The sequence below is a fragment of the Mytilus trossulus genome, chromosome 2 (genome assembly GCF_036588685.1).
Source record: "Mytilus trossulus isolate FHL-02 chromosome 2, PNRI_Mtr1.1.1.hap1, whole genome shotgun sequence".
In the NCBI taxonomy this organism is placed as follows: domain Eukaryota; kingdom Metazoa; phylum Mollusca; class Bivalvia; order Mytilida; family Mytilidae; genus Mytilus; species Mytilus trossulus.
The window spans coordinates 41,772,403-41,800,293 of NC_086374.1; the positions used below are offsets into that span (position 1 = coordinate 41,772,403).

A 27,891-nucleotide genomic window follows, 5' to 3' on the forward strand; every position below is an offset into this window, starting at 1 on the left:
TTTTTAAATGGTTTGGATGATTACATCTAAGGGGATTATAGGAGTAAGGTATTTGGCAGCATTAAAAGAAAATCATCAAAATAATTATATTTTTTAATTTTCATAAAAAATTACCTTGTATACATGTAGAGCACTCTCTAAAATAAGTAAGAGAATGTATATAACAATACTATGTATAAACTACAAGATCCCATTACATGGAATTATCACAAGTCTGATCAATGTAAGTACATGCTTAAAGCCATTCATTTGTACAGTCAGTGGGGTAGTATCACTCAAACATGCAGACAAATCCATAATCTCTCAAACTAATACACAAATCAGACACAAGTTCAATGACATATAGGTTTATCAAACAATTTCTGTCCACTTATGAAAGCAGAAAAATTGGCACTTCAACTTTCTCACAACAATGTAATTTACACATGCAATTTTACTGTCATTCAGATAGTTAAGTCATCCAAACATACAAAAGAATTTAGCACTAATCGATGTGTATTAGGTTAGTAGACTATCACACTCTAATCAACAAGGGGGACTGACTGTTAGCCATGTGTGAACTGATCTAAAGTAGGATATTTATGCACTCATTTGCGCAAAAAATATAGTCGCATCCCTCTAGAAACACATATAAAAAACATTTACTCAGCATACTACTTTTAACTTTACCAGGATTTCGGTCTCTTAACAAGTTATGGAATATTTTAGGCTTCTAGAGTTAGAATACAGTTCAAACATAGCATTTATAAAATGTAACTGTTAATTGAAATACAGAGAAAGAAAAAAGGTGAAAACTACAAGTAAACACAAAACATGCTGAAATGTATAAATAGCACTGTCAATATCAGTTTTATGTACAATAAAATATATAAATGTTTGTTATTTATACACGATTTCTTAAAGTAACAGGTATAAATGCATAACAAAAATAAAAATATAGCTCTTTGCCAAACTTGCAAATCTGATGCATTTTTTTAGAGCCTTCCTTGGCAACCACGTGTATAGCTTCTACTTATGTCCCAAATGTACATTTATTAATTAGCAGCAATACTCTCTGCTGGCAACTGGATTTTACTAGTTACAGTTTAAATAGAATCTTCTGAGGAAAAGTTTAATTTTTTAGAGTCAAATACCAAAAACATGATCTTTCCATTCATTTATCATGTACAAATTCTTTTCTGATAATTTTGATATTAGCAAACTATGAAATACAATTCAAATTGCATCAGGTAATGGTATTTTTTGCAGTTTCCCTCTTAAAATTTACTGATAATTTTCCTGTTACCTGATGTATCTTTAAATTTTGCCTAATGATATGAAATCTTGATTTTCCCTTTTTCAGACATTCAAGAACTAGACATAAATTTTGACAAACAGAAAAATGAAAAATTCTTTACAACCAAACAACAATGATTTCAAGATAATAGAAGAATATTAACCAAGTTCTTGATTTTAGACTTTATACTTTGAATTTGCATGGCAGTTTTGACATTACACAAGACAAAAACATAGTAAGCACATATCCATAATACATCTGTGATGACATTACTGTAAATAACTATGAAAATATTATGGTTTTATACAAACATCAAATATCTGTAACATTATCCCAAAACAGTCATCATTCAAATTCTATCATAACAATCATCAACACTGCACAGCCATTTAACTATGTTAGGTTTTTTGGTCTTTTTTTAACACTCGTAATGGGTGACTAGATCTGTTTATCTGAACACGTCAGTATTAGTAAAATTCACAACTTATACATGAACACAATCATTAATGGAAGCACTAAGTTTTCTCTCTCATAATCAGCAATTAGATTGACTTTATATGAAGGTGGAATAATTGTTTTTTACTGTAGATTTTCTCGTTGTGGATAACATCTGTACACAGTAGAATATTTTTACACTCCAGTTGTGGAGATTCATCTTCGTCTCTTTGATTAAACCTAGGGACCCAGTCTCACAATATTCCACTGGAGGGTTATCCTGCATCTAATCTCAGGTTTTATTGTATCCTGTAGAATAACAGGTTTGATTTAAAGCTGATTTCAAGTCAGATTACATTTAGCTTCTGCTATAAGGGTGGCCCATTAACTCCTGGATGTAAAAATGAACATGTGTTTCCACGACGACAACCTCCTGCTGCAAAATGTCTACATATATCTCTGTTTGTTGGTCCTGAAAACAAAATTTTGAATAATGTATTGACATAAAGGTATCTAAAGTATGCTTGAATAAAAATTTTGAAACAGTAACCATTAAATATTTAAGGGCTTTGCCTTTTGCAAAATTAAAATTTATATAAAATTTCATCTAGCAACAAAATATAGCTTTTCATGCTACTATAAAAGTTGCAATCACTTATCAATTTTTGAATTATAAACCATGGATAGCGATTCAAATATGCAATTTATTAGAAATGTTTGAAAATACAGACTTGCTTTGTATTTTGAAACAGGTAGAAAATGGAAGCTCACATCTTTCTTCCTGTTTTATAGCCAGTACAAATAAATTATATATTTTCTTATTTTGTACAAATACTGTTTCTCCAGTGATGAAATAATATAGCACATGTAATAATTAATATTGTAACGCCGTAGGGCTATGTTTAGTTCTTGTGTACCTTAAACCATGTACTAAAACAATTCGTATACTAGTGGGACTTTGACTGTTTATAGTTTTACCGGTCAAAGTTACACCAATATACAAGAAAGGACTTTACTATCCAAACAAGACTACTAAATACAAGAAGAACCTTTAATATAGCCACCACATTATGTTATCTATAAGGGATCGTTGAGTCTCTGGCTTTTGGTGAAAATGAATGAGAAAGTTGGATATACAATATATAATTTATTAATTACGTATGTGAAATATTTATAATATGTTATAAATAAAAATATGTCTTATTATAGTCAATATATTCCTGGTAGCTGCCTGATCCTCTTGCACAATGTATTTTTCTGCGGAAAAATACTGGGAACCTTTATATAGATATGGAAATAACGGACAGTCTTCTTTCTTTAACTGACGGTTGCTATGACGTAGTAATCTTCTATATTATAACTCTACACAATTTATAAAGTATCTACTCCGATACGTTATTTATTTATACGATAATAATTTATAATCTTGCCGTAATGCCGTCAAGTAATCAAATTCCTTTATTATCAGGAATTTTCTATAGGAAATAAATATACATATATTTTTCCTTAAATATTGCGTTATTTGTTTTTAGCTGAATTTATATTTAAATTCAACTTTTGTACTTCTGAACCTTAATTGTTATGTACGAATACCGTTCACAATTTATTACGTAACTAAGTATACTCTTTGTATCATCAAATTAATTTCTCTTTCAGAAATATTCCGTCTCTAGAAACCTTTCCTTGTTTCTCTTTTTAAGACAAATAATTAAAACTGCTCTTGCCTTCCGACTAGCAGTTCTTTTTATTTTTAGCTTTCGCCTTGAGCCTTGAAGCCAGACTGCCTTGAGCCTTGAAGCCAGACTGCCTAACCCAGTCCGTGCATGATGTTTTATAATGATATTTACGTGCAATATCCTCGTGCTTCTCACGAGGTCCCCTATGGTTACCTCAACAACCAATCAGCCAATCAGAAACTGATTTCTACGGGAAACGTCATACTTCCGTTTCCTACCTGAACAGACTTTTGTAATTATCTCTTTATTCCGTATTCACATCATCGGGAAATTTGTATAATTATATTCTAGACATGGAGAGGAATTTAAGCATGTCTCGTTTATTATGATACGAGTTTTCTAAGTGATCAGCCACATGAAACAGACATGAATATTGTGCCGTCTAGATTTCGATTGGAACAACGTCAAGTTGTTATCAACTCAAGACCGTATATTTGTATATTCAGCTGTTACCTTCTATTAAAATTGTTATGAAGTTATTCCTAGGATTATGTGTGTTCTATGGACTATTCGTTTAAGCTGGTAGGACTTGTGTATGCCGAGAACGACGATTATTGTATCCAGATTATCTACCTTGTTCTAGACAGTGTTTGTTTACGTCACATTCCAAAGAATGACAATGACATAGATGTGTATAAAATTACAATACACATCTTTAAACGTTATCACGTTTGTAACAAAACCGATGTTACTATGAATTTCTACAACTACAACAATATTTATGTATAAGAATACATATTCTTTATCAACTATGAGCATTACGAATCTTTGTGTAACAAAAATAAATATAAAAACAGTTCAGGTTTGTTTTTGTCTTTTTCTAAACAAAGATAGTTTTTGTAAAATCTCTTCAGGTTCCTATGCGTACAATAATTTTTCATTTAGATATTCGGTGTAAGGTACAGGAGTCATGGCCGTGACAATATGCCTAACATATAAAGGCCATAAAGTGACCAATAGTTGTTAATTTTTTAGTCCTTTTGGTCTCTTGTGGAGAGTTGTCTAATTGGCAATCATACCACATCTTCTTTTTTTATACTTCATCCACACTGTGAAGAGAAAAGTGAACTTTCAAAGAGAGCTGTGAGGTGGTAAATTGTAATTCAAATATTATTAACACTCATAATAGAATCAAGGGAACAAAAAATAACACACAAATTGATCAGTATTTGTATGTAGTAAGTGGCAGAAAGAAAAGATTTTCCTCCACACCAGACAATGTAGGACTCAATATACAGTAAGATAACATTAATTTCAACTACTGAGAATTATGTACCAACTTACCTCTCATTCTACCTCCCCTTTGATTTCCACCTCCTCTCATTTGAGGTGGAGGTCCCTGCATAGGGCCTCCTTGCATTGGTCCCATAGGTGGTCCTTGATTGGGTGGTCCTGGCATAGGCATTCTACCACCACCTCCCCTCATTGGCATACCTCCTCTTCCTCGACCTGCCATAGGGCCACCCATCATATTCTCATTCCATTCTTCACCTTGGACAACAGGTCCTAGAAATAAGAAATAAATTGATTAAACACTCTGTACTCCGTTAAATTCAATCTAACTGGATTTACATACAAATCTCCTTTTTTCGTAACTGAATGGTGTGTTCAAAATTTCACTTTAACAAAAACAAGAGCAGCTTCAACAAGAATGTGTCCATAGTACACGGATGCCCCACTTGCATTATCATTTACTATGTTCATTGGACCGTGAAATTGGGGTCAAACTTTAATTTGAAATTATAATTAGAAAGATCATATCATAGGGAACATGTGTACTAAGTTTCAAGTTGATGTAACTTTAACTTCATCAAAACTACCTTGACCAAAAACTTTAACCTGAACTTCGCACTATCATTTTCTATGTTCAGTGGACCATGAAATTGGGATCAAAACTATAATTTGGCATTAAAATTAGAAAGATCATATCATTGGGAACATGTGTACTAAGTTTCAAGTTGATTGGACTTCAACTTCTTCAAAAACTACCTTGACCAAAAACTTTTACCTGAAGTGAACGGACGCACAGACGAACGGAGGCACAGACCAGAAAACATAATGCCCCTCTACTATCTTAGGTGGGGCATAATAAAAATTTCCTTCATTAACAATCCATGTAACCTACCTGGTGGAGGAAATCTTGGCGGTCCTTGCATATTTGGAGGTGGACCTTGCATTCCTGGAGGTGGTGCACCCTGCATTCCTGGTCCTGGAATAAAACCTGGTGGTGCCTGGCCTAGAAGACCCAGTCTTGGACGAGGACCCATTCCTGGTCCCATTTGCATATTCATCATATCTGGTATAAGACCTATAACAAAGAAGATTTGAATTTACAGGAGACCAAACAACTGTAGCATATCATCTATTAATGAGTTATGTATCTATATATATTTAAACAAACAAATTTGAATCATGAGTCTTTTTTGTTTTGTTTAGCTAGCAGCATTTATTGCAGAAGCAAGATATAGTGACCATAACCCTTCTATCAATTGTGGCATAGTAAACTTTTAGATTCAGTCAGTGGTCAGTGGTTAGTTTTATTAGACATAACTAACTTTTTCAATCCTTCATGCAACTGTACAAAAATCAATTACCATGATTACCTTTATTAATCCTTCATAGAATTGTACAAAACTTGGACAAAAGCTTTTTTATAATCATGAGACAGTGTCCTGAGCTAAATTTTGAAAAAAATTATTCTCATTTATATTTTTTTTACTGAGAAAGTGACTGAATTTTTATGGCAGTTAAATTAAGATACAGTCTGGGATTTATATATTTTTTTATATTTTTTATCTAACCTTCATAGAATTTTTATGTAACTGGTGGATAGTTCCGAGGGAAATATGAGGTTTTGTTCAATGTCACACTGTCTAGTCTCTATCAATCAAATATAGATTTTCCTAAATATATTTACACCTTACAAGTGTAATATTATAAATTAATTTATTTAATTGATGTGTACCTGAAACAGCACAAAACTCATGTCTTTGCTAGTTAGATTAAAATAATGTACATGTTCTTAAGATTTGTGTGGTAAGTCCTACCTTGATTTTGTAATGGCAGTAGTAATTCCCGAACTTTATCATACATTTCCTGTGACTGGTTACCCATGCTTCCCTAAAAATACAATGTACAACTTTGACATATTTATTTCTGAATAACATTGACTTAAAAAAGGATTCACAAAATATCTAATAGATGAATAAATGAACAAGAAACAAAGGACTGACGATTAATTACAGCAGTTGATCAAGGTGAAAGCTTATTTCAAGTGTCATAGGCTTCACATGTTAGAAACAAGTCATCTAATAGCAAGCATCCGCCTGTTCCTTCATGATATTATTTATCACTCATTATTTGTCCAGTAAGCATAATCATAAAACAAGGAAGTTATTAGGGTAAACAAGATGAACTGTGAGCAAATACCATGCTATAAGTATCAGGTAAACAGGATGTTGATAAGCATTTATTTGGAAAAAGCATCACAGAATAGAACAATTGGTTTTTACACATATTTGCACCTAATGATTTTTTCATTTAAACAGAATACAAGGTCTTGAAGGAAGAATACCTACCATTACAGAAGCTAAAACATTCTGGATATTTGCCATCAAGTCAGGCTGGTGTCCTTGCTGTAGGGATGTTATCATATTGATTAATTCTGGAGGTAAAGTGGCTGGATTGGTGGTTTGTTGTTGGCTAGGTGGTGGCAGTGATGATTTTGTCATGTCATGTGAATGATATTGCTCATGATTGTATACATTGTTGTCCTCTCCTGATGATTCCTACAATTTAATATCACAAGTAGACTTTTGTTATTATGAGATGTCTATAACCAAATGTATTTTGGTGTAAATAATCAGTTCATGAGTGTTAAGTTGCACCAAAGAAATCCATAGAAAGTTTAATCTTCAATTTGAAATTAACCATGGCATGCAAGCCCATCATCAATCAGATACAAATTTAATGCTTTCTTTGATTTTGTGATATGTTCTAGCATAAAATTAAACACATGAAAATATCAAGAACTTAATAAATTTGACAATGAAATAATAAAAACTTTACTTACATCTTCTAAAGGTATGAACTTAGGATCTGATGGTTCAAATGGTTCTAGATCAGGTTCTGCTGGACTATCTGGTAACCTAAAAATATAAAAAAATTCACAAATATAACCTTCTGTAAGATGTTAAATTTATGATTTTATTGCATTATGCACATCCTCCCCTATTGTTCAACAACTATGTAAAGTTTCCTGAATTTCTGTTTAATCCTGTAGGAGATGTGTTTTCAAGATATATGGATTAACAACATTTATTTTCTAAGGGGAATTAACTCAGATACTTTAGTATTTTAAAATATTTGCTGTCAATTTGACTATTCTGAAATCATTTTTCTTGCAAGAAAAACCATAACAATAATTTTTATTTCCTGAAAGTCAGTTGATTTGTGTAAGTATATCATGAATTTGGGGTCTAATAACTTGTGTGACAAGGATAGTCATAGGACATGAAAAAGGAATTCTAATCTATTTTCACTTCGACATTTTAACACAAGAAAATAAGAAAGATTCTATTTCGTTATTATAAAGGATTAAGCTCTTAGAAGGTATTTGTAAGACTTGTTTAAAAAGTTTCAAATATCTGATCAACTTGATCTTATTGAAATTGAAGTCTCATTTTACTAAATTCATTAACCAATACTTACATATCCTTATTAAAGAAAAGAGCCTGTAGTACAACCAGTTCCCTCTCACGTTGAATGTCTTTTTCCACACTGTTTGCCCCGTTCTCAATACCAGGAGGTAACCCTTCTATTACAGGTGGTCGTCTCCACTAAAAACATACAAAACTTGAGTTGATAACATTCAGAAAATATTCCCTGGAACTGTGGATCACAAAAAATATCAAAGAAATCACATTACAACATTTTTATCAAATATGTTGATCTGAATCATGTGGAAACTTTTAAAATCAAATATCTTTATGAAAAATAAACAAAAATGTACCAAAGTCATGGATATCTGTGCAATATGTGGTCACGCCATGACATTTACTCTTTTCAAAGTTTGTCTCATAAACTCATAGACAGGTAAATCTAATCTGATGGACATGTTTCCAGCCTCGAATGACTCAAAACAATTTTCCATTTTTTTCCATTTTTTCATGGTAGTCCAAAGATATTTAATATTTACACATATTTTCCATAAAGTGTCTTTATTTGAGTTCACGTTTGAACCAGTAATAATTTACATTTTAAATTTAAAATACTTACAGGAATTTGTTCAGCCATTTTATCATGAGTCAATCTCTTGGCAGACTCCATTGCCTATAAACAGAACAAGAAAATATTTTATTCAAAATACAGACAATTTCAGTACAATGAAAAATAAGGTTGAAAATATAACATATGTTTCAAATTTTCTTTCTCTCTGCTTTCCTTCCATGATATTTCTAGCCCTTATACTTCACCAAAAGACATTTACTTCAGAATATATTCTCATATGAATGCTAGAATAAAACTTGAACTGAAAGAATCAAACTTGAATTAATAGTTAATAGTAAAAAAAAAGTCAAAGCAAAAATAATAGATTCACAGAAGTACTAGTACATATGTGTAGTAAAACAAAGGGTGATACAATCATATATTAGAAACAACTATACTGTTGGTAAAACAAGTACATACCTTTCTGTCTGATAACATTTCTTGCTTCTTCATTTGATCAAAGTCCACTCGGTTTACATTGACTGCAATACAGAAAAAATAAATTCATGACAATAAATTGATAAAATTGTATTTTGTATTTTGATATATGTTAAATTTCTATTCATAATCAGTTCATTTCAAAATAATATAAATTTCTAACTTCAAACAGTTGGCCCAATAAATATCATATGAGACAATTTCTTAAATATTTTCTATCTATGTTTTGTGAGAATGATGACCAAACAGCAATCCCAATACCAATTATATTCTTCAGTTAAACTTAAAGAAAAAACAAAATCATAGCTGCATTAGGTTCGGCATAAAAAGTACATTATTGCATTTTGTCTTATAAAAATCAACATACCTCTTTCTGTTTCATCTAGTGCAAAATAATGATAAGTCCTTAATTTGGGTTCCTCAATCCAAGTTACATTCTTTCGTTTTCTATTCTTCTTTTTTACTCCATTTGTAAGAAGACCTTTTGGTGCGTTGGGATCTTCAGGTATATTTTCTTCAGTTTTCTCTTCACTATTGTTCGATTCTCCTTTTAAAAAAAAAATAATGGTATGAAAACTACATTTTATTGCAAATGTAACAAATAAGTCCCCAATGTCCCTTTGCAATTGTAAATCAAAATGTTCATAAGAAATAATCATCATCATCAGAACATATAAATACAAATTAACCAATTTTCAAAAATGATTATCTTAAATTGGACTTCTCTGATTTTTCTTATGATTAAACTGGCTGGCCGATTCCCACCGTTTGATAAAAGATGTCAACAAAATGACACAATAGAACTTTTTCTATGACAATAAATCATATATATGTATACATATATACAAGCATATCACATTAATAATTATTTATAACTTGTTTTTATATTTATTACAATAAAAAGTCATATATCATATTCAATTTAAAATATACCTCATTTCTTAAATGTACAGGAAGCACTACATTTATAAGGAGTGACCAAATAATAATATTTGTAACATATATTCCAAACACCATTCTTCTGAAAGACACAAGTTCCACCTTACTGTGAAATAACTTGATTTATTGTATAGCAATATAATATTTCCCACAGAAAGTAACCAAAAGTTAGCGTGCAATAAATTCTTATATTGCACTAGTGCAAAAAATCTTCAAAATTCATGACGTCATCAACGACAAAATCTTAGTTTAAACCATTTTTTACTTTCAAATATTATATTGCTATACAATAAAAGGGTTATTGCATGAATATTGTCCCTTGTAGAACATATATTGCACTCGCAAGCTCATGCAATATAAGATTCTACTCAGGACAATATTCCCCAATATTCATGCAATAACCCTATAGTATTGTATGTTATCAACAGATCTTACCTCCATCTTCAGAAGGTTCTTTCATTTCTACATCTTCAGATGTTTCTTTCTTTTCTATTTCTTCTGTCGGGGAAGGACTTTTCTCTTTCTCAGATGATTTCTCTGTTTCATCATTATTTTCTTCTAGAGTATCTTTGTAAAACTGAAACAACAAATAGTTTTAATGTAAGGATTCAGAAATAAGAAACTTATAAATTTTAAGTTTATTTATAATAAGAAAAAACACACCTCAAAAGTGTTGGTAGGCGTAGATTAACATTATTCCCCCCCCCCCCCTTTAGTTTTTTTTTTTAAATATCTTTACAAATTTTACATTAATTCATTAGCAACATGCTGATATTACATTTATCTTATTTTAATTTAATACTTTGTGTATCTAGGTATAACAATTTCTCTAATTCTTTGTCAATTTATCCCTTTCTGAACCCATTGTATAAAAAAAATTTAATCAACGTGTGGTTCGTTTGATCTCATTACTTCATTGTTTAAAATCCAATTGCAACGTCGAATTTTCTTGCTTTCCTCTGAATTTCCTATTGTGACGGCATGAAAAAAGGCGACCATTCCTGACGACGTCACATAGAAAGAACACATCTTTTTGCAGATCATTCGAAAAGAAGGAATATAAGTTTGCCTGCATAATGTTAGAAAATCATTAGGGAGCTACCATTTAATTTTTATGGGGGGGCTAGGATGATATTTGAAAAAAATAGGCAGGACAGGAGTTTTGTGTAATAAAAAAGGCACGATGAGACACTTGCAAAAAAAAAGTCAGGATGACAATTTATGTAAACAAAGTCTGGATATAAAACTAAAAAAAAAAAAAAAAGCAGGACCGAACAGAGTGAAAAAAAAAAAGGCAGGACAAAATTTTTCATCCTAGCCCCCCCCCCCCCCCCCCCCATAAAAATCAAATGGTAGCTCCCTTAGAGAAACAGATTCCACCACCAAATCTCGTGTAATACGATATTTATCCACTCTCGACAGTTAAATTATCAATTTTAAAGTCCTCGCCGAGGCGGCTCGGACTTTGAATTTGAAAATTAACTGTCTCAAGTGGATAAATATCGTATTGCACTCGATGCAGTGGTAGAATCTATATTTAACCACTTTTTATTGAGGCATTTATTGACAGTGTCACTCTTGAGAACACATTATATCACAGATAATATGACCTTATAGAGGAAGTGGCCTATGGTAAGTGCTTGGATTACCATACAATCCTCTTTTATATCAGATTAAAACTATTTTCATAAGGACAGACTTCTATTCAGATAGACCTTTAAAGAGTTGATAATTGTATGTGTACATAGATAATTGTCTTACTGAAGGAACTGAAGGTAGAGATCTGGCTGTAACAGTTGCTGGAGATGGTGGTGTTGTGGGCGTCATTGGTGTTGTTGATGACAATGTAGACTTGACAGGCGTGATGGTGGAGTTTCCATTGACTGAAGGCAGTTTCTTCTTCCTTCGCATAGGTCCTGGTTGTCTTTCTGTAGAGCCTCTTGTTATCATGTCCATAAATATACTACTTTCATGGATTTCATGACCTGAATACAAAATGTTTTCTTTAATATTGAGTTCAGTAAAACTTTCCAGCATTTTGATGAATGGCAAAAACAAAGAGATTCAATTTGGTTATGAAAAAATATAATTTCACTACATTTATTCTTATTTACTTTATATGAAGAGATACATAAATTTTTTTTTAATTTTATTTCAGAAGTTTGCTATATGACAAAGAATGGTAAAATAGATCTCAGCCATGATTTTTTTCTAGGTAAAACTTAAAACTTTTATTTGGTTTTTTTTATTTTGTTAATATATACATATAAATGTTCTACCTACCTTTGCCTTTGGCATTTGGAATGGCCTTTAAATCAGTTGGTGATGTACTGGTTGGTGATGATATAGATGTACTGGTGGTTGCTGTTGCAGCCAGTGATGTAGAAATTTGAAGTCGTGACTTTTTTTCAGGTGGTTCTTCGTCTTTTGGTTTTTGGTCAGAACCTGGTCGTTTTGAAGTAGGTTCAGCATTGTTTATTTTTTTCTGTGGTAATACAAGTTCCTCTTCAAGGCCAGTTGATCTAAACCGACCAGGAAGACGTTTCATTGTTGATGCCCTCTTTTTACTATCACTAGAGTCTTTTTTCTCGTTATCACTTCGTTCTAACTTGATGTGAATTTTTAGTCCATTTCCTGGGGTTTCTATTACTCTTCCTTTTACTATTTCTGATTCTTCATTTTCAACTTTCACTCTATCTGATTTTTCAGATTTACTCTTAGAAACATCTGATTTATTTTTAGAATCTTCAGATCTACTTTTGCTGTCTGATTTACTTTTCTCTTTGTCTTTCTTTTCATCCTTTGAATCTTTACTACTTTTCTTCTTCTTTGCTTTATCTAAAAGTATAAATGACTACGTTTATAATTGTAATTAAAATTTTCATGCAAATACTGATCATAAGTAAGTGAAATCTATTTACCCAAAAAACTAACCACATAGATATCAAAATTAAAACACCACTACTATAATTCAGACTTGAAATATTTTTTTTAAAAACCTCCTATATTTACTTTTCATCAATACCAATTAATAAAATTAATGGTACCAATTTTCTAGCACCAGATGCGCATTTCTACAATACATGTCTCTGCAGTGATGCTCGTGGCCAAAATATTTGAAATCCAAAGCTTATATAAGGCCGTTTTTATTTAATAAGTTGGTTTACGGACATCAGCCCAAAAAACTTAGGGTAGGAGGAGGGAAAAAAAAAAAATTTAAACTAGATCTTTCCATTTTTTTTTTTAATTGGTTTACGGATATCTGTAGGGCTCACACTTCTTCAGAATTATAGGGAGAAGTGACTTCTTTTTTTGAAACTGATAGGGAGAAGTTGTGAGATTTGAAAGAGAAGTGCTCATTCGTGTGGTGCCCTACAATGTTTGGATTTTACTATAGTATAAAGGGTCATATGTAAATAATGTTCTTTTTATATTGTTCAATTCATATCTGAGTATACAATTAAAGTAACATTTCAAATTAAAAGTTTACTTAGGTTCTTGTGAGAAACTTCCAACTAAATATTTAATATCTAGCACTAAATTGTTTTTTTTTATTTTGAAAAATGTAAAGAAATTATAATATATCAATTACAATTTAATTCAAAACTATCTTAAGTATGAAATTCAGTGTTTCTCATCAAAAAATATATAAGTTATTAACCTGGTCCATAATATATTGATATTAGCTAGTGTGATAGTCTCAGAGTTAAGCAACTTTAATCAAGTTTGAAACAAATTCAATCCATAAAAAAATATAGGGAATTATAGACACCAATCAATTAGATGTAACTAAAAGTCTCTTAATGCATGTGACATACATAATTTTTCCCTTTGTGGTCAATATTCGTCTGTCAGCTGTTTCGTCCGTGCGTCCATAATAATTATTGTAAAAGTACGGATTTCGGTCTTAGCTGGTCCGGTTCAGATCCTTAGTTTAGAAAGCGGTAAATGGCGGACGAATGCAAGAAAATTTACAAAAATAAACGATGTTTAACAAGTTATTTGGAAAGGAACATGACGTTTTTAATGCAATAAATGGATTAAACATTTACTAGAGGCAACTTTTATCACGTTTAAATGAAGTAACAAACTTATTTTGCCGTCGAAATTTAGGTTGATGTACGTTTTCGAGTGACAAGCACCGGAACTTGCAAAAATGTTCGAGGTGATGAGTTGTATTTTTTATCAAATAAACTGCTACACACTGCAAATACAATGCTTCAGCCTCTTTTCTTAAGATAATGAACCGGTTATGTCTTAATTTCTTAAATTATCAATAAGAAAATGATGTTTCATCAACTTGTTAAAAATTGAAAATGTCCGATGACGGATGCGACTGGTATCGTCAAGAACAAGGCGACTTGTTTTCGATTTTGGGTGTCAGGGAAAGCTAACCAGTCACGTTTCCGGTGCACTGGTTTACGATTTTTTAGTGCAGTAATAGGAAACAGAATACGAAACGTAAACACAAAAATTCCGTTTAAAATTTTCTTAGTAAATCGATAAATATGAGGTCGGCGGAAATAATTTTTAAGGACAAATATGCGTTTATTTTTATTTGAATTAGCGAAAATTCGGGTCGGCGGATCCGTAAACCAACTTATTTAATAAAAACGGCCTAAAAGATGAAGATCTATAATCCAAGAGGTCCAAAAAGTATAGCCAAATCCGTGAAAGGAATCAGAGATTTGCATGAGGGAGATACATTCCTTAATTTATAATAATTTCTAATATTTTGTAACAGGACATTTTAATAACACAATAAATTAAATCTACACATAAAAATAAGCAAGTTTCACACGATATTAAAACGTCAAGAGCTGGGTTGACTTACCACCATCTGCACCTTCTGCTATACTTCTTTCTCTCACTTTTTTCATCCATTTATCAACTATTTCTGTTGACAAAATTTTAATACCTACAATATAATCATTTTTATTTACATAAGTGGTACATAAAAGCAAAAAACATGTACAAGATATACAATCTACACTAAATATCAGTTTAACTGCACCCTTAAGGTGGTATAGGAGTCTAAAATAAAAATGATAGAATTTGTTCATACTTTGTCAAAATGTAGTATCTATTGATACATGTTCAAAAATATTATAAAAATGATAGGTCACCGCGCATTTTCTCAAGCTACAGCTTGTGACAAAATGACAAATTTTGTATGGATTATACAGGAAAAATAACCATTTTGTGAATAGAAACTAAACAAAATGATAAAATTGTATAATAAATTAGGAAAAGATAGCTTTCAGACAATGCTTTGAGAATATGAAAAGAAAAGATAGGGTCACCGTACGTTTTTTCCGGCTAAAAGACAAAATAGGAAAATTTCATGTAGAGTCCTTCAGAAAATGCACTGTTTTAGAGTTACCTCCCCTTAACATGCAATTTGAAAATCTTCAAAAACAACCAAAATATATTCTACACTTGTATTAATAGTAATATTTCTAAGTTATATTCTTATAAATTGGTTCTTTTAAATGAAAATTCACATTACATATCTGCATTCCTGCATCAAATTTTGCTAATTTGATAGAAAATTTGGACCTTAGATTCTCTGTTGTTTACAATCCAAGATGGCGAAAGACACCCATACCACCTTAAGTACAAATGATTAGGGTTTTTTACATAGTGACACTGTCATGACTGTAAATATCATCTTAGTCTCACAATTAGAATCGTGTAAGTATTTCACTTGATATAAACAAAATTCCAGTTCAAATTTACTTTTGAAAAGTGAGCTTTAAATATTTTTTCTAAAAACAAATACTGTGAAAGTACTTTAATTCGTGGGTATCAATTTTCGTGGTTTGAGCAATATTTATATGTTCGTGGGTTTTTAAATTCGTGGATTTTTGTTTTCTTAAAAATAAAAAATTGAAAAAATTAAATCCTTTAGACACGAAGGTTACAAATAGTCTGGATTGAAGGAAATTGCAAAGTAAACATTGACCTGTGTAAATCCTAATGACAACACTAATTAACCCAAGATAAAGTGATCAACAGATTAAAGACCATGAAAGGTGTTAATGAGGCCATAAACATGTCACCTAAAGAAAACAGCAACATAAACAAATGCTATAAACGTATCTTAAATTGTCAAATGATTTTTATCATAATCAAGCCCAGCATGAAATTATTATTTCCCATGTGTACGAAAACTATGAGGATATAAAATGAACACTTTATCATACTAGCATATCAATACCGGAAATCTGACTTTCATCATCAAAAATATTTTTTATGAGAATTAAAAGATCAAAAGTTGTACAGTTTAGGTTATTAAAGATTAAATGAGTATAATCTTGCATGCAGGTGTAGTTCTGTGACTGCTATTAAAGTATTCTCTGGTTTGGCGTTATTCAATACATTCTTTAGATCACATCAGTCAAACCTACATGGGGACCTTTCTTGTCTTGATTTGGACAATGGTTGTTTTATTTCGTTGGACACTTAAATTCGTGGATAGAGTCATCCACGAAAACCACGAAAATTGGTACCCCACGAATAAAAGTACTTTCACAGTAGTTTAAAAAAAGGTTTATACAGTCCTGGGACTGTTATTCAGTGGTTTGTTGCTGTATATCACACTAATCAGGTCCTAAGTTTACTTGTTGGAATTGCTTTACATTTTCATTTCAAAGCCTGTTATAGCTTACAATGCAGTTTAGGTTTTTCTTATTGTAGAATCCATTACACTGATCTTATTGTTAAGTTGTTAACTTCTTTATCATTTAGTCTCTGGTGGAGAGTTATCTCATTGGTAATCAATCACACCACATTTTTTTTTTTTTTTATATTTTACCTCATATTCCAGTTACAGACATTTGAACTTGCATTCTCGCTAATGTCAGCCTAAAATACTGCAATCATAAATAACCTAACAAAGTGTAAATAACATCTAAAAATAAATTCTTTACCTTCATGGTCTGACTTTCCAAGTTGTTTGATTGTTTTGGCAGCACTATTTTTTTTCAGTAAATCAACAGTAACAGGAAGGTCTTTATAAACTTTCAGTATTTCTGTTAACAGCTGTGGATTGTCAATTTCTTTAAAATCTGACAGCCAAAGATTCAATACATCCCATCCCCCATCTTCAATGAACCTGTAAAGAATGCCAAATACATTTTAAACAATTGTTACAAGAATACAACATCTACCTTTTCACACAATAATCCTCAACATTCAACAAACATAATTATTCAATAGAACTATTTGCTGGGAAACAAACAAAAATATGATTAATGCTCTTTTATGTTATACTGCCAGTTATTTTGAAAGACATGAAAAATATAAAAGCTCTTCTAAATTCCTTTTCTGTACAATAATGATGCAAAAACTTACTTCTCCAAAGCTTCCTGTGAATGTGTGGCTTTCAAAATGTTAATATAAATACATCTACTGACCAACTTTGATGCCTCTTTCATCAGCCTGTAAATAAACAATATTTATGATATTCTAGTTTCTAAAGGTAAAAACATGATTTTCTATTGCATTTTTAACCAAATTGTTCTGTTCACATTTTTTCATTTAACACAAATTTGTGACTTCTCTGAAATTTGAATTGCTGAAAACAATTGGGTTTAACTCTTTTAATAGACTGCCTTTTGAATCACACTTTCTCCCCAATTAGTAAGCACACTTATACTCAAAAAAGGGTTTGAAAGGCAGTCTTGCAAGGAGCTTATTTTGAAGTATAGGCATTGCTTTAAATGTTTATTTTACACATCTGAATAATCAGGACATTATGGATAGAATGATTAATGAAACCAAATAACTTACCCACAAATCCGTGTGGATTCAGCAGGACCTTTGATTCCACCTTCTGAGGTCAGAAGAGTTGCTAATGCTCTCAATAATTGTAGTGGATCTATAGGAGGCTGAAAAGAAACAAATACGTTACAATTCTATTGACTAAAAATATTTTAAATCTGTTAAAAAAAATGATCTAGTTTATGAACCATTTCAGTGAGGTACCTGCGTCTATAAAAACTCCAATGGAAAATATTATGTGTACATCACTCATGTTGTAGTTTGGTTGGAAAACACTACAAAATAACACTGATACAAGAAGTAACTATATCCAATTAATCATAGTTTTTTTTATTGCAAGTCTTTTGGTTTCCTTTGAATAATGAGTGTGAAATTAATAACCACATAGACTTATAAAATATGTTTTGGTAAGGAATCTGGTTTCACATTTTTTATGCTTTCCCTGAGAGGCAATACTCAACAACTATCGCTACCTTGGGTTATTTTGTGTAATATTTACCAGGTCTTTTTACAATTTTTGCAGACTTTTAGCAGTTAGTTGCAGATTTTAAATAAGGAAATATGGTCTTAATAGACTAGGACTGAAGAGGCTCAAGTCTGTATGCACAATTATTTGTATTGTTTAGGAGTCTTTTTCCCTTAATGATAGTGTTGTCTATTGTACTGTTATTTTTGGTTATTCCTATTAATTTTTGTATGTTTTGCAACAATAGCAAAAGCCACATCTCAAATCAGATAATATTCTGCATTAAGTTTATAAACCTTGAAACAAGTCAACTCCCAAGATATTCATTGACAGATCCAAAACATAAGGAGGGGGCACTCCTGTCATACTTCAGAGATTCCCTTTAGAATCCAAATTTTTCAACACCAAATGGGGGCATTGACCCCCTGGATCTGCCTATGCTAATTGTGAAATTTAAGTTGGAGAATTGCCTTTTTAGTTAGGCATTTAGTGAAGTTTGTAGCCCTATTTACAAGATATATGTATAGCAGCTTGCTCCATATTCTTCTTCGTGTCAATAAATCAACCCACCCCTTTATTGTTTACAATAACGGCCTGCATGCTAGCCAACTACTTGTATCTAGAATAGCAAAAGTACAACTAGTTAGTTGCATTCTCTTGAGTCATTCTCTCGTTAAATGTGGTTACCATACTTAAAGGTCAGCTGGGTTAAGAGGGGGAGTGGGGGGAGTATGGTCAGAAATAAAAGCGATAATTAAACCAACTGGTCATTAGAAAATTCCTTATAGTGTAAAATATTTTGAAGGAAATATAAATTCAACATTCCCATATAAAATTACTTCCAATTCTCTCATTTAACCCTTCAAATGATCTTTTTTAAGTCTTATTTGGAAACTTTGTTCTGCAGATCCGAAATAAAATAGCACAAGTACCCAAGCATTGATTTGCTCTTTTAGCCTCAATTGAAATAATTACTCATTCAATTTAGAGAGCCTAAATTTCCTTCATCCCATGTCTGCTTGGTCAACTCATACTTCTCAGACAATTTAGATTTTTCACTTATTGAAGTACTTAGAATGAAAGTTATTATGCCTTCCAGTATCATTTATTCAACAAAAAATTCCTCCATGTAAATAACCTTAAATTGAAAAAAAGATATATGCATGTATTATTCTTTTTCCTCGACTCAACTTGTTTGTGCAAGATTAGATAGAAACAGCCTGGACCTATAGCTATAAAGGCCATGTTCAACTTTAAATCTTTTGGTCAAAATCTACTCTCTATTTGCCTTGTTGAAATCAAACCAAAAATATAGCTCATTTGACAACTAGTTTTTTTGGCCCTAAATTACATATATTTTTTTAGATTTAATGTTACATGTGATTATTTTGCTATCTTTATCCCAGATAGCTTATAGAGATATGTCTGCTTTTTTCATATATTTTTTTCCAAATGAGACTTCCATTTTCACTGAGTTCAATATTGGCTAAAAATTTTAAAATTTTGGAAGAAAAGTCTACAGTAAATGCAAGTCTCATTTTTATATCTACATGTACAGTTACCATACCAAGTATTTGAAATTATTAAAAGGGATTATATCCTCTGCATCTCACTACGTCATCTTCTTTTTTTCTTATTTTATAAACTGTCAATACTTTACCTTTGGAACACAACACTACATATGTGTTTGCAGTTGATCCTTATAAAACGACATTATCCTAACAATGTTTTTTTAATAATTCTATCAAACATAATGATAATGTTCATGGCATACAAACTTGCTTGTTATCTACCGCTTCATCATGTATCTGCATATCTTATTGCCAACATTCTCACTTTTAATTAAAAAAAATTGTTAGATAAAATTATTTTTCAACATTTTTTTTATTGAAAAATATAGTTATGGGCCTGTAAGATGAGAAATAAATTTGCTACAGCTAAGGGGAGATAATCCAAAGTATCAAATTTTCTTATTAACCTCTGAATAAACCAAAAGTTGAATAAACATTTTAAATTTGGGTATTTAGTTTGTTTTATTCGGGTGTTTTTCAGCTATCAAAAATTTGAAAAGAATAATTCTGCAGTAAAAAAGTTGAAAATTCCAAAACCAAACACATTTTATGAAACTCTCATTTATAAATTCACATTTTTAACCTAGCTCTTAAATAAATTGATGGTAACTGCCAAAATAGATAACTCTATCAGCATCTTTAGATTTTACTGGTAGATAAAATGTGCCATGCTGACAATTTACATGGATAACCTTCACAAACTGTTCCAAAAAATAATTAGGGGTCAAGATATTTTTCTGACTAGATATAAACTTATTGTGCTAATTTTTTTATCCTCTCAGTTGGTCTCTTATTGCTTCAGTTTGCATGATATTAGCCATTCAAGCTTTATTGTAGCCAATGGACATGTTGGTTGATCATCCTAGATATAAATCAAAAACTTGAATGTATACATCATATAGATTTTGATCCAATGAGTGGTTTGTCATATTTTGAAGAAAAGTTTAGGAAAAAAGAGAACAGATGCAAAGTAATGGTAATCACAGGTGAGCCAAAGAGAGCTTTTACCACTCACCTTGTTTCTATGCCAAATCCAATAAGTTTCAGTGTCTAGCCTGTTCCATCACAGGATTATTCTGATCTTTTAGAATTTCAGTTTTTTTTTCAAATTTCAAAAGTGACTCATCAAAATTGAGATTTGTTGCCATCATATTCATCTATCAAAAATAAATTATTGGATTCTTTTTACTAATAATGCCCCCCCCCTATATTTTCAAAGTCTTAAGAGTATTTTCATTAATCTTTGCCTGTTAAGGGCCCAGATTTCCAATGAAACTTCTTGTTAAGGATATATATACAATGATGGACTGATAGTTGCTGTCTTAATGGCCATACATGCAATGGTTCTGAATCAGACTTAAACTACAAGGCCCCACCATTAGAAAAGCCACACAGTCTTACTCTTTATGACCCATTCTGTTTAAAATACAATCCAACAAATGGAAGTTTTTAACAAACTTGACTGGCTATACAGCCCTTGCACGGTCGGTACAAATCCTGTGTCACTGCTTTGCTTATAAGGTTCTGGTAATAATTACATCAGCCAATGAAAATTCAGCTTTTAATTATTTAATTAAGAGAATCATTACTACAAATCCAGAGGATCCTGAAAGGTCTTTACAACAAAGTTTTACATCCTTATAAGCGAAGTGTTGGCACAGGATCTGTGATTGCACAAGACCATTTTGTCCTTCTATTTTCAGTCACAGCTATTTGGGAACTGGTTTAATTTTGGGAGGGAAGTGTCCTGGAAAAAGCCTTAGCGTTCTTAATTGAGAAAAACTGATCAAATTTGTTTTGTTCAAAAGACACATCATTTACATAAGGCCATAGTTATTATATTTTTAGTTTTACGAAATTTTTTGACGAAACCAATGGGTAGGAGGACGGAAAAAAAAAGAAAAAAAAAAACTGCTGCTGCTGATTTTTTTTTAATACCAACCGTCAATATCAAAATTTTTTTTTTTTATTTCACCAGGAGATTTTCTACTAGTATAACAACTATTTTTTCTTTCTTGACAAGGTTTGAATTGAAAATCAATGTGCAACAACTAACTAAATCACCAAGAGCATAAATTTAGATTCTTTCATGCAGTTATGAACTAAAATTTATTTTTTTTGGCATGAAAAACACTGGGTCGGAGGAGAAAAAAAATAAAAATCAACATTTTTAATTTTATTTTTTTTCCTATTTGGCAAAAATTAGGGTAGGAGGGTTCGTAAAACTAAAAAAAAAAAAAACTATGGCCTAAAAGAAGTTTTGAAATGGTTCAATGTTACCCCATTTTACCAATATCTCATGATTAACGATATATGTTTTGATCATCCTATTCAAATAGTCAACTAACAGCTTTATATGGTGTTTGTGAAACCATAATGTCTAGTTATAAGAGATATTTTTTTAAAGAAAAGTTTGAGTAGATATGAAAACATCCATCATATATACATAATGACTTTACATAAGTTATCTTTATTTAAATGAAAGGTCAAAATATATATGAAAAGAAAATCATCTTCGTATTGCTTTGCCACATGATTAAAATATTTTTGAATTTGCTTTAAAATCATATTAATTTTATATCATTGACCATGGTGACTTGTTAATATTTAGAAAATATATCTTTATCAGAAGTACAGAAAAACTTTTTGATTAAAAAACAAAAGCAATGATTTAGGCACTAAATATTAACTTAATCGTATTACTGTTGACAAAGATATTTCTGGCATGTATGATTTTGAAATTATAATGCAAATGTTGAAATTAGATGACAATATTAAAGTAACATGTAAATAAATTCATCATACATTTGTAGCTCCCAGAATTGAATTTTAAAACTTTGAATCAGAATTAATATGCAAAAGAAAAAACAGTCAATGAATCATGCCTGAAAGTTAATGACCAAAAGATCCAAATGGAAACAAAAAATGCCAATGGTTATAAAAATATTGTCTTATAGAGTGGTTCCCTTTAAAAAAAATGTTTAAATGATCTAAAAATGATGTAAACTTTTCAAAAGTTTCACTAAATATCATTGACCTACAACTTAAGGTTTCCCTTAAACTGATCCAATGAAACACTGATACTTTGTTAGCACCATTGCCAGGAGAAAAAAAAACATACCTTAAATGAAGGACAAAAAATAGTGATTTAAAATTTCTTCAAAAGAAAACTTTTGAAATTTAAAATTTAAAGTTCCACAAAAAACCCATCTCAAGGTTGTGCAAAACCCCATATCAGTTTTAAACATTTTCTATAAAACCCCATATCAGTTTTAAACATTTTCTATAAGTATAATGGTGTAAAAGAAATTGTTTGATGTATTATGATATTTTTTCAAGGTACATTTTTTTCGTATTTTTAAACTTGTATTTTAATTAAGTTTTGTATATATTCATTTTTTGTGGGGAATACATGTGATCAATCAATGGCTGCACCAATCAACTTTTGTACTACAGATGATTCTTTTTTATGAAGATAAATCTGTATTTCTAGTCAGATTTTTTGTGCCCTTAGATGTGTTAAGAAATTTTAATGTTTTCAGTATGAGTTGTCCTCTGGTGTCCCTTAGCCCAGCAAGTTCTAAAAAAGTTGATCAGATGTCATAGCTCTCACTAATATTGAAGGTGTAATTTCGATTCTTTATTCATCTTGTTTTTTGTGCTTTCTAAAATTATCATCCTTTGTATGCCATGAACATTATCTGATAATTACAAAGCATTTTTTCTATGCCTTGATAAAAGCATTACCATTTTATCTATATAAATTTTGATTTATGTCAAAATTTAAGTAGTTCTGGTTTAAACGGCGAAAGGGTTCTGTAAGGTTAACCGGTCTTTCATTTGGGTACTTTTCTTTATTATCTGAAATGAAAACAAGAAGTAATCACCATAACAATCATAATTTAATCCTATGATATAAGTGTTCAACATATCTTTAAAATTATACATACATGTTTTTTGTACATGACATATACATATGTACATGCATATACATTGTTCACATACTAGACACATAAGAAGTAACACAAGATAAACCAAATTTATCAGATATTTCTGATGAATACATAGAAGCATTATATTTGGTTATTTCTGAACTTAAAGAGTTCTAAAATGTTAAAGATTTGTAGAAAAAAACTTCTTTTAAACAATAACCAAACTTAAATATCATTTCCTTTTCATTTATGGTTGTTTTAGTTTTTTTTTTTGTATGTATTGCGCCATTATTATCAACTACCATGTTATGGTAGTTTGTTCTCAATTCTTGAGTGTTTTAAATTCACTATCATAGACATATTCTTAAATTTACTAAATTTTAAAAATATCAAGCAAATCTGGCTGTTCAATAGGAGTTAGATTCAAACTCTGATGTCCCCCAACACTTGCATGTGGATAAATACTTTCTAAATTTAATAATGAAAAATAATGGTAAATTTTGTCTCCCCCTTTTTTTACCTCAAATCCTGGAACCACATTGAAGCATTTTACATTGAAATCACTGTAATTCTAATTTAGAACTTCCACTAGGTTTGTAATCACTGATTAAGAGAACTGTGTAAAGTACATATACTTGTTGTAGAAGCAACTGGTATAATTAGGACATACTACTTAGTAACTATAAAATTCCCATTTAAATTTTGTCGACTGGCAAGAATATGTTCTACATATGATTCTATATGATTTCCAAGCAGTTCAAAAGAGTCCTCTTTTAACATTTGTCTATCAAATGTAATAAATAACATGATTAAGACTTGCTGCATTAAATTGCAGATTTTCTCTGTTTTAAAACCAATCAATTTACATTCTATATGCAATGCTTAGCAACATTTAAAACACCCAAATGTTGGTTTTTTTTTTAAAAGGACTTCTTTGATAATGTGCCGAACCATTGATCCAATACAAGTTGACTAATTAATTCATGGTGTCTAGCGGGTGAATGCATATATCCATATGGCCTATCTTTAGAAAATGCATCATCTAGATGTCTCTTCAGTTTAATGAAATGTAAATGTAGCTGCTTCAACTGACAACGCCCTATGTTCCTTATCAAATATGTTATGGAATATAAAAAATAATTTCACAATGACATGCAAGCAATTATTACAAGCCAGACATGCGGTTATTCTCAATGACACTGTAGAATCATGACCACACTAATTTCAGAATTCATGGTCATTGTATATTGTTATTTTAAGGTAGATAAGATTTCTTCATCGATCAAAGATTGTAAAATAGCAAAAGACAATAAAAAAAAAAATCATTGGATTCAAATTGTCCAATTTTCCATATAAGGGGAGATAATTTAGATAGTGTTAACTTTTATAAAGGAATGTAGTTTGAATTTACCTATTTGGTTTTGAAGCGAGAAAATGAGTCTTGTGACCCCATTTTTTTCTTTCTGAAAGCACATTATAAGAGCTACAAAATGTATCTTCTGATATCTTTATCTTGATATTCATTTCTTAAGTTTTCTTTTTGTCACACTAATTAATTTTTCTATCCATTTTTTTTTTTATGAAGCCTTCTTGAATTGTTTTACATTGTCTTATCCCAGTCTTCACGGTGAAGTGTTAAATCTACAGGCCCGGAGCTCATTTTTGATTTTTTTTTAGTTCTGTTGGCCTGTAGATATGATTTTTACAGGCCGGAGAGCAATTTTACAAGCCTGGGCTGCCACTCAGTGTGAAGACTGTAATATCGGGGCCTTTTATAGCTGACTATATGCGGTATGGGCTTTGCTCATTGTTGAAGGCCGTACAGTGACCTATAATTGTTAATGTTTGTGTCATTTTGGTCTTTAGTGGATAGTTGTCTCATTGGAAATCATACCTCATCTTCTTTTTTATATTCACTCACAATCTATCTTTTTCAAATTAAATGTATCAGGGAAAATAAACCTCCCATGTGCCATGTGTGCTCTAGTAGAAGAAAAAAGTGATGGCTCATGGATCACTCTCCCACCTATATGAAGGATTATTTCTCAACCTCATTGATTTACAATTCAATGTTTCCATTAAAATAAAAAAAAACTTATGGCTTTAAGTTTTAAAAAGTAAATCATTGTACATGTACATGTATGTAGATATAGGAAGATGTGGTATGAGTGTCAATGAGACAACTCCCAAATATTTTTTTTTAATAGTAAACCATATGTACATGTATAAAATCACATTGCCTTAACATGAATTTAAATAACTTTCTTAACCTTGTTCCTTTAGTATTGAGCTTTAAACTAATCACACAAATAAAACTACAAGTAATTTCAACCAACTAGACATGTGACAGGAATGATGATGCCTAAGGCGTACATACATATTTAATTACATTTATTAATTTTGTACACAAACAAATCCGCAACCAATAAAGTTCTGAGATGCTGAGACAGCTGTATTTTAGTGAAAATAGTAATGACATCATAACATTTGTTATTTTTTTATATGTTACAATTTATTATTTTTTATAACATTTAAAACCCTTTAGTTCTGTGTATTTATAACATCATTTCAGTTTCCCTGATGTGGCATTTAATTCAAAAGCATTACACTTTCAATGTGATATGTTGTTTGTGTTACAAAATGTACATGACTTCCTGGGCCAAGGGCATACATGTAATTTGGTGAATACAAATATTATATAAATTTATATCTTAATTTATTAATTAAAAAGAAAATTTTCCATGATGACAGGTCATGATGGTGAGAAAATTCTTCCATTTACCTGATTACTGCATCTGTCAAAATTGTCTTAGCATTCTTTATTCATAATAAACACATTCATGTACATGTATCACTAGCAGAGGTATTTGTTAGTTTTTCCAGTGGTTTTTTTTGTCAATGTTTGTTTGGTCTCCACCAAATAAAGTAGGATTTAACTAATTTCTTGTCCTGGAACTACAAGGTTTGGTGATGCAACTGTTAAGGGCTAGATGATTTATAGTATATATTGTTTGATAATGGATACCCTATCACTGAATGCATTTAAACAACACTGTATAGCCTAATAGGTTTCACTAAGTACTGACACTTCAAAAAGAACTTGAAGGGCTAGGTGTTGCTCAATCTATTGTTTTCTATGTAATGTCATTTGTTTAATGTTGTTTCATTTATTCCATGATGTTGTCTGCTAATAGTGGACTAATGATTTGATTTATTCTTAAGACTTTACCTCTGTGAATCTTCTCTCTTAATTCAACAATCTAATTTCTTTCATTCTAATCTGTTTTGATTATTTTATCTGTATGTGATAATAGGTGTAAATAAAGATATCAGATTATTACTATACAGCATGATTAACAAATAATTGTGTGTCGCGCTAGTTTCGTTATAACAACACGTGTTATAGTTTACTATGGTCACGTGACTTGATTTTCTAAATATAGTAGTCGTTCCTAATTTCATCGGTCGCCATTTTGAATCATTGTTGAATTTTTTTTACCGTAGTTTTTTCTCCTCTCAAAACCCATTTATGGCGAAATATAATTCAATATGTACACCTTTCATACTTTCATACTCATACACACATGAATACAACTTATGTTTCCAATATTTCAAAGATTAAACTTACATTTATAAATATGGTGTTGTTCCTGGTGTCCACGGGCTTTATTTCAGCCCTGTCACAACCCCTAAAATCTACCATGAAAAACCTGATAGAGGTGGAATTATCACGTTCCACTTATAAGTGGTTTGTAGAGTTCGAGATGAAAGAAAAAATCTGTGAACTGTCAACGGTGGCGAGTTATAACAGCCTCGCCAAGAAAAAAAATGCTGATCTGTTTTAGGATATAAACGGTAGATTATTCCTTTTGAAGTATCGTATGATGATCCTTTGTGCGTTGTAAATCGTTTAAACAAGAAATTATAATCTAAACAGTTTGCAAAAAATCAAATTTTGGTAAAATATTTAACTACTATGTTTCAAAGCTCATATCTGCAAACTGCGCTCGAATGTGACAGTTGGCAGGTAGATTGTGACGTCAGA

General features: G+C 30.9%; 1 protein-coding gene across 2 annotated transcripts; it reads right to left on the minus strand.

Moving 5' to 3' along the window:
- Positions 1-75: 75 nt before the first annotated feature.
- On the minus strand, positions 76-27,891 carry LOC134707277 (serine/threonine-protein phosphatase 1 regulatory subunit 10-like). 2 transcript variants are annotated; one of them, XM_063566912.1, is made up of 20 exons: positions 27,475-27,891; positions 27,076-27,144; positions 23,662-23,775; positions 17,887-17,984; positions 17,449-17,535; positions 17,025-17,209; positions 14,927-15,010; positions 12,376-12,930; positions 11,854-12,077; positions 10,528-10,669; positions 9,521-9,700; positions 9,136-9,197; positions 8,725-8,778; positions 8,158-8,285; positions 7,520-7,595; positions 7,026-7,235; positions 6,495-6,567; positions 5,573-5,755; positions 4,732-4,953; positions 76-2,183 (listed from the first exon to the last, which is right to left on the minus strand). In XM_063566912.1, exons 3-20 carry the CDS (start codon positions 23,662-23,664, stop codon positions 2,080-2,082), a joined length of 2,670 nt encoding a protein of 889 aa, XP_063422982.1. In that variant the 5' UTR covers positions 23,665-23,775; positions 27,076-27,144; positions 27,475-27,891; the 3' UTR covers positions 76-2,079. The 2 variants fall into 2 exon arrangements, with proteins under 2 accessions (XP_063422982.1, XP_063422981.1); XM_063566911.1 differs by lacking the exon at positions 27,076-27,144.